Raw genomic sequence first — 15,200 nt, 5'->3', positions numbered from 1 at the left:
TGTCCCGGAGCAGCCTGGGAAATGGAGTCCGGCCTTGCTCTCGCCTCGGCGAGGTCAAAAGTGCCAATTGCCGCACGTGTTACTGAGGAGCCGCTCCTCTAGCTGACCAATGAACACTTGACTTCGTTTTCACTTCGTTTTCATCCGGGTTTTGGACAGGGATAAGCATGGCACCACCTGTGAGGTACTGCATCCCTGGTAAGTGAGCGGTCTCCGCAAGCAGTCCCATGCTGCGTGACAACCAGCCTCTGGGTGCCCGTGGCTGATGCGGCATTTCTTCTGCAGGCGAACGTCTGTGTAACTTGGAGGAAGGCAGCCCCGGGAGCGGCACCTACACCCGGCACGGCTACATCTTTTCGTCGCTGGCGGGCTGCCTGACGAAGACCAGCGAGAATGGCGCGGTAAATGAAGCGGTTACCCAGCGCGCGTTCCCCCTCAGGCTGCCATTGAATTCTGGTCCTTGTTCACGGGCACTGCGGACGCGGGCTTGGGTGACAGCGGGATGCTTTGGTCTCTCTATTTCTCCCAGCTATGATCCCAACCAACGCTTAGCCAAAGCACAGCCTCTGCACACCGGTTATGTTATCTGGCTTGGTTGTGGCTGCGCTCGCAGAAGGACGTGGAGGGGAGGGAGAGGACATGCAAATTGAGAGTAGCCCAGCTAGCAGAGAGCTTCCTGGTCGTGCCTCTCCCTTAAACCTTGAAATGACTGTACTGTCCCCACCTCCGTGACATCAGTGTAATGCTGGCGATTTTCAGTGTCCTAATGCTCTAAGCTTTCCCCTGCCTCGAAGCCTATGCACTTGCGGCCTATCTGGAACATAACTCAACCCCGTAACTCTAACCTCTTTTAAATGACCTCGATAGTTAGTCTTTGGTTGGTTTTTCCAGAGAAGCCCGTCTGGATCCACTAATTGAAAAAGAAAAATGGGATTTTGGTGGGAGTAGGGTGGTTATACGCAAGAATCTTCCTCCAGAGCGCTTATTTAAATACGTTACTCTTGCTTACTTTTACGTCGCTAAGATTCTTGCCTATCTAGACTTCCAAGTCTTCCAATGGTAGTGCATATTGGTGGTACACGATTGTATTCCCAGCTACAAACAGGCGCAGATAAAGAAGTGGTTGACAAATGTAAGGCAATAAAAAATTAAGAAGTAAAACCTTAGGCTGAACTTAGCAGTACAATGCTTGCGTAGCATGCCAAGCTTGGAACCAGAGATCCAAACTCCAGCTCTGCTTGAAAAAAAAAAAAAAAAAAAACAAAAAGAATCAAAACTCTTTAGGGACTCTCTAAACCTAAACTTCAAGCTTCGGATTTTTGCTTATTTGTAAAAACAGGTTCCAGTCAGTTGGTTTTGGAAATAAACTTAAAACTTAAATGTCTGTTTACTCACTACATAGATTTCTCTTGCTCACTTTCACGTGCCCTGCACAGTGCTGCCTTGTCTACTGGGGATATAGTCCCGAGAAAAATACACTTAGCTTTGCTGTTGAAGGGGCACAGACACAAATCATAAACAAATGTTCAAATGTGTGTTGCTTGGGAATTGGATGTCTTCAAATTTGAAAGGATTGCACAGTACAGTGAGACCATTTAACAGCTTTATGGCCGTGATTCTCGATAGTGAAATAATGTGTCGGCTGAAACATCTGAAGGATAAGTAGAGGTGGAGGAGTGGAAAGAACACGGTTCTGACCGGGCAGTTATGCCTTTCTTCCCAACAGTCAGGAGGCAGAGACAGGCTGATCTCTGGGTTTGAGGCCAGCCTGGTGCACAAAGTGAGTTCCAGGACAGCCAGGGCTACTCAGAGAAACCCTGTCTCGAAAAAAAAAAAAAGAGTGCAATTCTGACATAAAGAATGGGCTAAACAATTTTTTTAAAAATTTATTTATTTATTTATTATGTATACAATATTCTGTCTGTGTGTATGTCTGCAGGCCAGAAGAGGACACCAGACCCCATTACAGATGGTTGTGAGCCACCATGTGGTTGCTGGGAATTGAACTCAGGACCTTTGGAAGAGCAGGCAATGCTCTTAACCTCTGAGCCATCTCTCCAGCCCATGGACTAAACAATTTGAAATGGAAAAAAATTAGTAAAACGGGAAAACAAAAGCACAGAGTAAGAGAAGTGCTGCTTTTTTTTTTCAAAGACAAGATTCCATTACATCAGTTGCCATTAGATGGGATAAAACAAGAATTATCATTCTATAACATTCAATTGTAAATCCTATCTTTTTCAGATTTAAAAAAAAAAAAGAGCAGCTGGGCAGTGGTGGTACACGCCTTTAATCCCAGCACTCAGGAGGCTGGTGGACCTCTGTGAGTTCAAGGCCAACCTGGTCTACGGAGCGAGTTTCAGGACAGGCTTCAAAGCTGTGCAGAGAATCCTTGTCTCAAAAAACAAACAAACAAATAAAAGCAGACTAAGTTTGGAGGAGTCAAGATAGCCATAATTATAAGCAATATGATTATATATCAAGAAACCACAAGAGCATCTTCAAAAAATTTAGTACTAATCAGAGATGTTCCTATTAAATCTGGCACCCTAATTTTAATGGTCTCTTATACTCTTTCTTTCCTTTTTTTTTTTTAATTTTCTAAAATTGCTAATATCCTCTGCTACGGGCTACAAATGTATCTATAGTCTACCTTGTGACCACACTGTCCTAGAACAATTCTGCATTACTCTCTAACCACCGTTATCTTTACCCAACATCAACTTTACTCTCTTTATAGCTTCCTGTGGTGTCTGTGATGAGAGAAACAGAGTCCCAGCTACTTCCAGATGTAGGAGCTGTTGTCACCTGTAAGGTGAGCTGATCCTCATCCTTGCACTTAGGCCAAAATTCTACACCTGCTGTGTTCTACTACTTAATACAGTAGTCACTAGCTATATGGGGGCTATTTAAGTTTGTAAGTGTTAAAAGTTGATTTTCAGGCATGGGCATGGTGGCTCACTGTTTTAAGAGGCAGAGGCAGGTGTATACTTGAGGCCAGCCTGCTCTACAGATGGAGTTCCAGGACAGGACAGCCAGGGCTACAAACAGAAACCCTGTTTCAAAATTAAAAAAAAAAAGAAAGAAAGAGAAAAATTCATTTTCAGTCAGGCATGATAATTCATATCTGTAGTCTCAGTATTTGGGAAACTGGACAGGAGTATGGAATATAACCTTTGTTGTACTCCATAGAAGTTCAAGACCAGAGTAGGTTGCAGAGTTAGACCCTGCGCCCCAGCCCCTAGCCCCAACACTAGCTGCATTTTAAGTATTCAGTAGCAAACTGTGGTTAGTGACTGCTATATTTGTTGGCACATGAATTATGGGGTGTGGGGGGAAGTGATGGAACCCGGGGCCTTGAATATGTTAGGCTCTTCCCCTAAAGGACATTCTCAATTCTGGGAGCTTTTTTCTTTTCATTGTATGTGTATAGGTATTTTGTCTGCCGTGTGCATACCTGGTATTGCAGAAGCGAAAAGGGGGTGCTGTGTCCCCTGGGACTGGATGAACAGATGATTGTGAGCTGTCATGTGGGTGTTAGGAATTGGATCCAGGTCCTCTAGAAGAGCAGCCAGTGCCCTTAACTGCTCAGCTGCCTATCCAGCCCCAGGAAATGACATTTCTGTCATCTATGACTCCAACTTCTGGGGGATAGGTGTAAGACCTCTGGCTTCCATGGGCACCTGCTCTCAGGTGCACGTACCCACAAACACATGCATATAATTTTTTGAAATGAAATAAAGGGCTGGAGAGATGGCTTGGTGGCTAAGAGCACTGGTTGCTCTTGCAGAGGACCTGGGTTTGTTTCTTAGCACATGGTAGTTCACAACCATCTATAACTCTAGTTCCAGGAGATCCAGTCCCCACCTTCTGACCTCTGGACACCAGGCACACGTGGTACACAGATATACATGCAGGCAAAACACTCATTACATAAGATAAATTGAAAGCAAAAGCCTTTTATGTATTGAGTATGGTTACTTAAACTAAACCTAGTAATTCTGGTTTCCTGCTCTAATTCTTGGAGTGACCAGTGACTGATTCTCTGATGCTGAACCTTTCTCTGTTCCCTAGGTCTCTAGCATCAACTCACGTTTTGCCAAAGTACACATTTTGTATGTGGGGTCCACACCACTAAAAAATGCTTTTCGAGGAACTATCCGGTAAGATGTATTCTTGTAATTACGTTTGCCTCAGCACCAGAAGTGAGGCAAGGGTATTGGGAAGACTGGAATTTATGGAGCAATTACAGTTCTTTTTCCTGCCCACTTGAGTCTCTCCTTGTGCTTTGCTTTTTGCCCCACAGTATATCCAGAGAAAAAGTTATATGAGCTATAAGAAATGAAAACTGTTAAAATAAAAGAGGATTTTTAAATAAAGCAAAAAGGGGAGCTAGTGATATATCTCAGTTGATGGAGAGGCCCTAGATTAGATCAAGAATAATATAATATAATATAGTATAATATAATATAATGTGGTGGTAATGCATGTCTTTAATTCCAGCACCTGAGAGGCAGAGGCAGGCAAATCTCTGCGAGTTCGAGACCAGCCAGATCTATAGAATTAGTTCCAGGACAGGTTCCAAAGCTACACAGAGAAACCCTATCTTGACAAACAAACAAACAAAAAGGAATGACATAATGTAGATGTAATGGCCCTTGCATGTAATCACACCACTCAGAGATCAAGGCAGGAGGGTAAGAAGTTCAAGAAAATTGTTGGCTATATAGCATGTCCAAGGCTAGCTTGGGCTTCATGAGGTCCTGTCTCAAAAAGGACTGAGGAAAGCTGTGGACTAACAGTGTCAGGATAAGCCAAACCAAACCGTGTAGAAACTCCTTAGGAAGTGCCTTCATGTTCTTTTTTTTTAATATTTTGTTTGATGTCCACATGCTAACCCACAAACCACAACAGCGCACATATAAAGGTCAGGACAACTTTGTGGAGTCAACTCTCTTCACCTTGATGTGGGTTCCAGAATCTTAGCTTTCATCAGGCTTAAATGGCAGGCATCTTTAGCCCCTGAGCCATCTTGCTGGCCCACTTTTCCCTCCCTCCCCGCCCCGCAAGACAGGGTTTCTATCCTGGTACTCACTTTGTAGACTAGGCTGGCCTTGAACTCACAGAGATCCACCTACCTCTGACTCCCTAGGTGCTGGGATCAAAAGTGTGCACCACTACTGCCCAGCCTTTATTTTAATTTTTTTATTTTTTATTTTAATATTTAGTCCTGGCTGGTTTTGAACTCAGAAATTTACCTGCCTCTGCTTTCCATGTGCTAGGATTAAGATATGCACTACAACATAATTCTTATTCTTTAATATTGTTTGAAACCAAAGGTTGTAAGAAAAGTTTTGTGGAGAGGCTAGAGAGATAGCTTAGCAGTTAAGAGTACTTGTTGAGAGCAAGGCATCCAGCCTCAGCTCTGAGTTCAGGTCCTGAGGTGGGGAAGGTGTGTTGGGCAAGAAAGATTCTGACCCACCAGGTAAATTGTACTCAAGCAGCTCCAAATAGCTGTTTGTTTGTTTGTTTTTCTTTTTGGTTTTTCGAGACAGGGTTTCTCTGTGGTTTTGGAGCCTGTCCTGGAACTAGCTCTTGTAGACCAGGCTGGTCTCAAACTCACAGAGATCCGCCTGCCTCTGCCTCCCGAGTGCTGGGATTAAAGGCGTGCGCCACCACCGTCCGGCTCTGTTTGTTTGTTTTTCAAGACAGAGTTTCCCTGTGTGACAGTTCTGGCTGTCCTGGAACTCACTTTTATATGCCAGGCTGGCCTCAAATTCACAAGAGATCTGCCTGCCTCTGCCTCCCAAGTGCTGGGATTAAAGGTGTGCACCACCACCACGCAACCCTATATTTGACTTTTAAGAAATACATATTTTAAGGAATGTGCATGATCATTATGAAAGTCCCTATTATTCCCCTTTATGCTTCCCCGAATACACCTTCCCAACCCCTACATAACCTTATTCTAGACATAAACATTTTTGCAGGCTCAGCTAAATATTGAGCCAGGCACATCCTGCTCCGGCAGCACTTATGTCAGCTGGAAGCTACTGCGGTTACAAAGTTAAAATAATAGACGTGGGCACAATGCTTTAAGGACAACAGTATTCAAACCCGAACGGTTCTTTCACGTCTGCAAGATATGCTTTTATACGGTTCATTTTTCTAAAAGAGGGTCCCATGTCTCGATCTGTAAACGGCAGACTTGATAAGGCACGCTTCCCGTCTCACTACACCATAGTTCTTCCACCAGAGGAAGAGCCTGTGTATGGTAAAAATGGATCTGTCCATCCATAGTTGACATCGCATTTTCCCCCATTGATTCTGTGTGTTTGGTGTGCAAGGCTCTTACTCTCAACAGTTGGCACTGTGTGTATCCCTGAGACTTTCCTCTCTGTGCATGCACACCCTACTCTCCTTTCCTGAACTGTGAGACACTGATATTGTTCTGAGTGTTTTCACATGTCTGGATTGAGTCAGAAACGTTCCCAGCAGTAGAAGTTATAGTTAGTAGTTCCAGATAAGAGAATTGAGAGGCATTAGCTCCATGAAGCTTGGGAGAAAATATTTGAGAAAGAACAGAATTTCCAGGGGAAATTGTAGCTATGGCGCATGTGACTGGCAAAGGAAAACTGAAACCCGCCCAAAGCGTCACCAATGTAATGAGAAAATAGGGCCTCAAGCTGCACAAATTTTGCAAATTCCAACCCTGTCTCATGGACTATCAGTCCTTGCCAAGTGAGAGTCCGTTTTCCATGGGCGCCTTATTTGGAGGAAACCCGTTGGCCAAGTATGTGCTGATCTGAAACTAACTAGGCTGCAGGCTACCAACCTCCCAGCACTCAGGAGGCAGAGGCAGGCAGATCTCTGTGGGTTTGAGGCCAGCCTGGTCTACAAAGCAAGTTCCAGGGCTGTTACACAGAGAAACCTTGCCTTTAAAAACCAAAAAAAAGAGTACTTTTTGCTCTTCGAGTTACCCACTGGGTAACTCCAGTTCTGGGGGACCAAACAAGCATGCTAAAAAATGAAAAAAAGGAAAAAGTTTGTGGGTAAAATGGTAAGTTGTTGTGTGGCTTCACTGAAAAGAAACGATTATACAATTATTGTAGGATAGGTGAATTTTTATTTATTTATTTATTTTAGACAAGCATCCTGTAGTCAGTCTGTCCTTAAATTCCATATGTAGCCACAAATGACCTTGAATTTCTGATATACTTTTCCATTGTCAAAAGTTATCAATACTATTGTTCTGTATATTCCAAGAAAAGGTAAGCCGGGCGGTGGTGGCGCACGCCTTTAATCCCAGCACTCGGGAGGCAGAGGCAGGCAGATCTCTGTGAGTTCGAGACCAGCCTGGTCTACAGAGCTAGTTCCAGGACAGGCTCCAAAGCCACAGAGAAACCCTGTCTCGAAAAACCAAAAAAAAAAAAAAAGAAAGGAAAAAAAAGGTGTTTTATTATGCATGTTAAAGATAGCTGGGGACCCAGTATGACCTATTCTGCTTTATTATTTCCTAGGACTCAATGGGAAATTCTTTCCCAAGATAACTAATTTTTCTTTCTTTTTCTTTTCTTTCTTTTTTTTTCTTTCTTTTTACATAGCAAGGAAGATATCCGAGCAACTGAAAAAGACAAGGTTGAAGATTGGTGGTTTGGGTGTTTGTTTTTGTGGGTTTTTTCCAGATTTTGTTATTGTTTTCCTATGATTCTAAGAATTTGCTTCAGCTAGGCAGTGGTGGCTCATCCCTTTAATCCCAACACTTGGGAGGTAGAGGCAGGTGGATATCTGTGAGTTCAAGGCCAGCCTGGTCTACAAAGTGAGTTCCAGGACAGCCAGGGCTATTATATAGAGTAACACTGTCTCGAAAAAAATCAAACAAAAAAAAAAGAATTTTGCTTTGAAAAATATTATCCTCAAGACTGGATAAACGACCTGGACATTTAAGAGCACTTTCTGTTTGTCCAGAGGAACCAAGTTCTGTCTCCAGCCCTCACACGCTCATAAACCCCTGTAATTCCAGCTTTAGGGGACCTGATACCTGTTCTGGCCTCCACAGGCGCCTCCATGCATGTGGCACACATACATACATTTATGATGAATAAATCTAAATGATGGATGGGTGGGTGGATAATAGCCGGGAGTGGTAGCGTATGCTCATCTTTAACTCCAGCACTCAGGAGGCAGAGACAGGCAGACCTCTTGAGTTTGAGGCCAACCTAGACTACATAATTAGTTCCGGCTAGGCTGGGACTATAAAGTGAGACCATGTCTAACAAACGAACAAGAAAGGAATTATTATCCCAGGGGATTTCAGAAATCCATAGGAATGTAGAGTGTAAGGACTTAACAGCATTTCTTGCTATAACATGAAATTCAAATCACTGTCCCTTCTTCCCGTATAAGGTTTTCTCATTCAGTTGACCAAAATGGTTAAGCTGTTATCACTAAAATTATTAGCCAATCATGACGGCACATGTCTTTAAAATTTCACTGCTGAAGCAGCAGAGGCACCTCTGTGCATTTAAGGCTAGCCTGATCTACAGAACAGGTTAGCTAGGGCTACCTAGGAAGACCCTCTCCTGAAAATAGTAAATGATTAAAAGGTACTAATTAGGCTAGGGAGATGGTCAGTGCCTTCTGGACGAGCCTAAGGACCTGTGTTTGGATCCCTGGCCACCACGTAGAAAGTGAGTGTTTAACTCAACCGCTAGCGTGGAGGATATGGAACAGAAGGCTCCCTAGAGTTGAGATTCATTCAGTAAGAGACCCTGGCTGAAAAAACAAATTGGAACCGAGCTTAGTAGTATGCATCATTAATCCCAGCCCTTGAGTGGCAAAGGCAGTCAGAACTCTATAGTTCAAGATTAGCTTGGTCTACATAAAAAGTTAGGAAAGCCAGTACAAGAGAAAGAGAAAATGTCAAAAAAAATAAAATAAGGTAGGGAGCCACCAAGGAAGACACCAGATATGACCTCTGACCTCAACACAAATACACACCCTCATGCATGAATATATATGCTCCACACGTACAAACTTTATTATTGTGAGATAGGATCTTGCCCAGACTGCCTTTGAAGCTGGGTGTTTGTTCATTGCTCTCAGTCTTCACAGATGATATACTACCTTTGTATGAGTCAGATTCCTAATCAAGTTAGTAAATTCAAATTCTTTCATTTATATTATGATACTAAAATAATAAACATTTGAATTGACATAATGATGACACCTCCCTCCTGGGATTAGAAATGGGCCTGGCTCTACTTGGTGGTAGTATTTTATTAGACATAATTCACTTATTCTTGTTTGGTTTTTTGCAGGTTGAAGTTTACAAGAGTTTCCGCCCAGGTGACATAGTTTTGGCCAAAGTTGTATCCTTTATTATATCACATTTCTGGTTTTTTGTCAAAAGAAGAAATGGAACCAGGCTCAGTGGCACTTAATGTAATCCTAGTACTTGGGAGATGAAGGCAGGAAAATCAGGAGTTCAGGTATTAAAAAAAAAAAACAGTATTAAAAGAGCAAAGGGAGGGGAAGTGGCAGCCGGGACAGCACGGAAAGCCTCTCGTTTTCCTTCACTGGCACTGTGTGACTAGATCTCCCTAGGTGACGCACAGTCCAATTACCTGCTGACCACTGCTGAAAATGAGTTAGGGGTAGTGGTAGCCCACAGTGAATCGGGTAAGTTGTTCTTGCTCCCAAGTCTTTCCCTGGGAACCATGGTTATCTAGGAAGCAATAGGGATACACATACTTCCATTTGATATGGAAAACTATTTAATCAATTATAGGTTTCACATACCATGATGGGTCCCATAGAATTGTAACATCCAGTGCTAAAGATTAGCTCAGTAGGAGAGCATTTCCTTAGTATTCATGCAGCCCTGGGTCCAGTCCCCAGTCCCCAGCCTCACCCCACTACCACCCCCACCCCCAAGAAATTACAAGATAATGTCACCTAGTGGTGTAGCTGACCACCATGTCACCATGACACCATGTGTGAGTACACACTGATGTTTGCCCAGTGTTTAGGTCTTAGTTCTCAGAGCATGTCCCCATTGTTGAACAACACATAGCTTGGTTTAGTAAGATTATAGTGATTATATGTCATAATCAAGTGCCCCCTTATATCATGGAATAAATGAGGCTTTTTTCCCTTTAAGTCTTTCATATGCTAAGTAAGCATTCTACAGCAGAGCCATGTCCTGTCTAGCTGAAAAAAAAAAGAGCCTCAGCAGAATCTCTGGGGTCACACCTCCAACAACAGCTTTGATCTTTTTCCTTGTAGGTGTCCAGATGGTTCCCATCAGCTGGTGTGAGATGCAGTGCCCCAAGACCCACACAAAAGAATTCCGGAAAGTGGCCAGGGTACAGCCTGAGTTCTTACAAACCTAAACACACTTCCCCTCAAAGACGGAGCCACCTTTTTCCAAGAGTACCAGTATGAAAAGAACATCAAGATGCCACAGTCTTTATTAAGGAGTCTACAGTTACCTAGCAACCACCTCTTGAAAAATCTGCCAGAAATAAGTTTGTGTTGTAATGAGCACCCAAGGCCTGTGCAGCTGAGACAGGAAGATTTTTAGTTCCCAAGTGTATGGCCTAGGCTACATAGTAAGACTCTTTCAACCAAAATATAAAACACTGTTCTTGGGAAACTGATTTTTATTCTCTTGGCTGGTGTTTGCATTCAGCAAACAAAACCGTGTAATATTGGAAATAGCTTATGCCTTCTTTATAAATATGTATATATGTATTTTGCTATGACTGGTGAAAAAAATGCTTTTCACTTGTTAGTGGTATAGTTTCTTTGGGGGGTATTGAGACAGGGTTTCTCTGTGAAACAGTCTTGACTATCCTGGAACTAGCTCTGTAGACCAGACTGGCCTCGAACTCAAAGATACTCTCCTGCCTCTGCCTCCCAAGCATGCACCACCACTGCCCTGCCTGGTATAATTTCCGTGTGTGTGTGTGTGTGTGTGTGTGTGTGTGTGTGTGTGTGTGTGTGTGTGTGTGTTATGAGAGCAGGCCCAGCTCTTCGTGTGGATGCTTGGGATTTGAACTCAGGCGCTCATGGTTGGATGACAGTTGCCCTTCCCTGTTAAGCCGTCTCTACAGCCCCTGCTGTCACTATTTAAAAGGTGAACATGCAGTGAACGTTCTCATTGTTGTGTATATGTGTGTGCACCACATGTGCCTCTGGAGGCCAGAAGAGTGCATTGGATCCCCTGGAACTGGACGTGAGCCCCCAAAGTACTCCCAATTACTGAGTCATCTCTCCAGCCGCCAGTCTCTGTTTTGATTTTTAAGGCAAGATCTGACTACTTTATGTTGACCAAGCTGGCCTCAGACTCGGAGATTTACCTGCCTCTCCCTCCTGAGTACTGGGATTAAAGACACACCACCACACCAGCTTCCAATCTCAGTGTGTGTGTGTTGTGTCCCAAGTGCTTTATCCTAGGTTCCAGCCACTGGGGTCATGCACTTTATCTAAACCCCTCAATAACATGGTTAGTAAGAACTCTTGGGCATGTGTGGTGATTAATTGCATGTAGCAGTTCTGAAAATGTTTGGTGAGCATAGTGTCACTGTGACAGGCGTCCCAGGAACTGTTAACTCTGCCCCGAGAGACATCACTGCCCCATGAGATGGTCAGGGGAGGATCAGACAAAGCAGTTGTGAAGACATTAGGTAAGAGTGAAGGTGCTCCATGCAGACAACACCCTAGCAAGTGCGCAACCGAAATCAAAGCTAAGTTTTGGGAGGAGGGAATACTAACTGAATTAAGCATGAAGAAACTGCACAGGGATGGCTCTTGCTGACATGTCCAGCACCCTGTAAACTTGGTATGGACTTTGTCAGTGGCGGAGGTGAGGTCCGGGTTCAGGCCCGCCTGGTCTTGTGATCTCCATAGTTGTTAGCGTCCAGCTGATTCGTAAGTTTCATTTAATTTATCTTTTTAAAGAAATATTTAGAGTGTGTATGTGCTGTGTGTTTAAGTGTAGACACGAGTGTGGAGGTCAAAGGGCAGCTTTGGCACATCCATTCTGTCTTGGTTTTTGTTTTTGATCAGATGGCCTTTACCTTTTTTTCTAACTGCATTATATGTGCGCAAGTGTGTGCCATAGCACATATGACACAGCATGTATGTGGGGGTCAAAGGCCAACCTGGTAGAGTCAGTTCTCTGCTGCCTGTCTGTGGCTTCCAGAAGGCAAACTCAAACAGCTCACTGCTGAGCCGTCTCACTGACCTCCACCTTGTTTGGGGTGGGGAGATCTGTCTTTCTTGTTTCTGCTACATGTATGCCCACGAGCTTCCAGTTCTGTCTGTCCCCACTTCGTCTCACTGGAGGACTGCTGGCATTACGGGCGCATGCTTGGGTTCTAGGGATCAAACCCAAGTCAGGCTTGTGTGGAAGTCCTTTTATTCACTGAACCTCTCTCCAGTCCATTTCTGTTTCCTTCATTCCTAGCTGTCCTAGAACTCGCTTTGTAGATCAGAGTGACCTCGAACTCACAGAGATCCTCTGCCTCCTGACTGCTGGGATTAAAGGTATGTGCGACACCACCATTTAAAAAGGAATAATAAGGGGCTGGAGAGATGGCTCAGTGGTTAAGAACACTGGCTGCTCTTCCAGCAGACCCACATGGCAGCTCACGGCTGTCTGTAACTCCAGTTCCAAGGAACCCGCCACTCATGGCAAAACACCAATGAACATAAAATAAAAATAAATCAATAAAAAATAATAATAATAAATTATTGGGGCTGGAGAGATGGCTCAGAGGTTAAGAGCACTGCCTGTTCTTCCAAAGGTCCTGAGTTCAATTCCCAGCAACCACATGGTGGCTCACAACCATCTGTAATGAGGTCTGGTGTCCTCTTCTGGCCTTCAGACAGAATATTGTATACATAATAAATAATTAAATATTTAAAAAAATAAATAAATTATTTTATTATGTGCGTGTGGGAGTCATAGGTCAGCTTGGTAGTGGTCAGTTCTCTTTCTACCTGTGTCTCGGTCATCTAACTTGGGTTGTCAGTTTTGACCTTAAGTGCCTTTACCTGCTGAGCCATCTGACCTGCCCATTTATGCCCATTGTGGTACACTTGGAATTCTAACATTCAGGAGACCTAGGCAAGAAAAACACAGATTAAGGCCAATCTAGGCTACAACAGTAAAATCATCTCAAAAATAATATTTTTTAGTGAATTAACGATAAGGCCTGTCTTATGGTTTCTATTGCTGTGACAAAACATGACCAAAAACGGGAGGAAAGAGTTGATTCAGCTTTCACTTCTGTATCACTGGTCGTCATTGAAGTAAATCAAGACAGGAACTCAGGGCAGGATCCTGGAGGCAGGAGCTGGTGCAGTGGTCATGGAGGGAAGGATGCTGCTTACTGGCTTGCTCATCATGGCCTGCTCAACCTGCTTTCTTAGAGAACCCGGGACCACCAACCGAGGGATGGCCCTGCAGTGTGCTGGGCCCTCCTCCATCAATCACTAATTAAGAAAATGCTTACGTCTAGGTCTTAGAGGGACATTTTTTTCCAGTTGGGGTTTCCTCCATTCAGATGATCTAGCTGTGTCAAGTTAGCATGAAACTAGCCATGACAGGACCACATGCAGTGTGTGTGTGGTGTGTTTGCTCAGCTGGGGCCCAAACTCGGCCCTCACACACGCTTAGCACATGCTTTGCTGCTGGGCTTGACCCAACGCATTTGGAGTCCTAGGATCCAAGCCCAGAATTGGAAACAGAAAGCTCTTTTGTACCTTTGATCTAGTTTCCCACATTGGTGACACTTGAAGAATTTTAATATATTGGGCTGGAGGCTCAGAGGTAAATATAGAAGGAAGGAGAAGAGAAAATAAGGTCAGGTGTGGTGCTACAAAGCTTTAATCTCAGTACTCAGGAGGCAGGGGCAGGAAGCCAGCCTGGTCTACATCGTGAGCCTGGAAAGAAGCAAGTGAGGCAGGCTCAGCGCTTAGAGCACTTGCTGCTCTTGTAGAGGACCTGAGTTCAGTTCCCAGCACCCATCCAAAGCCCTCTTCTGACTGTGGTGGGCACCAGACATTTATATGGTACACATATGTGCATGTATTTTCCATACATATAAAATAAATATTAAAAAGGAATTCTAGGTCACTCTGGGCTATTTAAGACTTTGTCTCAAAAAAGAAAAACGCAGGAGTTTAAGGTTATCCTCAGCTAAAGTAAACTCAGTGCCAGACTGGATGACGGGAGAACCTGTCTCAAAGCCGTACCGCTGGGTGTTGACACTGAGAGCCGTGACATTTTCACCTCTCAGTGTTTAGTTAGAATCTCAAGGTTATTTTGAAGGGTAGATAAAATTGCTCTGAGCATGCTAATATGGGAGGTCATTGTATTTGTTAAATATCTGATGCATCATATCTATAATATTGGGGGAAAGCTTACATAGTTTGTCTTTATGCATGCCCAATTACTTTGCAGAACTGATTCCTTGAAGTACAGTGTTGGTTCAGAATGTGCAGTGCTTTTGCTACCTGGAGACCAAGGCAAGGATTTCTTGAACTTAAAACACAGTCAGGGGCTGGAGAGATGGCTCAGTGGTTAAGAGCATTGCCTGCTCTTCCAAAGGTCTTGAGTTCAATTCCCAGCAACCACATGATGGCTCACAACCATCTGTAATGAGGTCTAGTGCCCTCTTCTGGCCTGCAGGCATACACACAGATAGACTATTGTATACATAATAAATAATAAATAAATATTTAAAAAAAAAAAACACAGGTCCTGTCTCTTAAAAAAAATAAAATAAAAAGACAATAAAATAGGGAGGGAGATGGAAGGAGGGGAGGAAGTGGAAATTTAGAATGGTATTATTTATAAAGCAATAAATATTTTAAAAAAGACAGTAAAACCCACAATTTCAATTTTGATTAAATTTTTATCTAACACCACCTAGAAATGTGCTAGGACTGAAATTTCTTGGCATCAGTTTCACATTTTCCTTTACTTCTGAACTTCAGTGACCCTGGACTGTAGCACCAGCTCATCGTATCTTACAGATGTGTAACACAAGGTTTAGAATGATCGGTTTAGGTCGGGTGGTGGTGGCACAAGCCTTTACTCCCAGCACTTGGGAAGAAGAGGTGGGTAGATCTGAGTTTGAGGTCAGCTTGGTCTACAGAGTGAGTTCTGGTACAGCCAATGCTACACA

The 15,200-nt window shown here is 43.6% G+C and overlaps 1 protein-coding gene across 4 annotated transcripts; it reads left to right on the top strand.

Annotated features, from left to right (window-relative positions):
- Nucleotides 1-34: 34 nt before the first annotated feature.
- Exosc1 (exosome component 1) lies at nt 35-10,657 on the top strand. Of its 4 annotated transcripts, XM_075974102.1 has the most exons (8): nt 35-198; nt 286-401; nt 2,741-2,815; nt 4,075-4,163; nt 7,605-7,638; nt 9,321-9,371; nt 9,597-9,681; nt 10,288-10,657. In XM_075974102.1, the coding sequence occupies exons 1-8, from the start codon at nt 168-170 to the stop codon at nt 10,392-10,394; spliced, it is 588 nt and encodes a 195-aa protein (XP_075830217.1). In that variant the 5' UTR covers nt 35-167; the 3' UTR covers nt 10,395-10,657. The 4 variants fall into 4 exon arrangements, with proteins under 4 accessions (XP_075830217.1, XP_075830220.1, XP_075830218.1 ...); XM_075974105.1 differs by lacking the exon at nt 9,597-9,681 and having other exon boundaries at nt 9,321-9,348; XM_075974103.1 differs by lacking the exon at nt 9,597-9,681 and having other exon boundaries at nt 7,605-7,670; nt 9,321-9,348.
- The last annotated feature ends 4,543 nt before the right edge of the window (nt 10,658-15,200 follow it).

Source organism: Microtus pennsylvanicus, chromosome 5, assembly GCF_037038515.1.
Source record: "Microtus pennsylvanicus isolate mMicPen1 chromosome 5, mMicPen1.hap1, whole genome shotgun sequence".
Classification (NCBI taxonomy): Eukaryota; Metazoa; Chordata; class Mammalia; order Rodentia; family Cricetidae; genus Microtus; species Microtus pennsylvanicus.
The sequence above is the reverse complement of the archived record's forward strand: the minus strand, read 5'-3'. Positions and strand labels throughout refer to the sequence as shown.

Bases quoted from the DNA above. Each gene is read 5' to 3' on its own strand.
- Exosc1 (XM_075974102.1), top strand. From the start codon at position 168: ATGGCACCACCTGTGAGGTACTGCATCCCTG. The intron at 199-285 runs GTAAGTGAGCGG...TTTCTTCTGCAG, and splicing joins TGTGAGGTACTGCATCCCTG to GCGAACGTCTGTGTAACTTG. The intron at 7,639-9,320 runs GTTGAAGATTGG...GGTTTTTTGCAG, and splicing joins GAGCAACTGAAAAAGACAAG to GTTGAAGTTTACAAGAGTTT.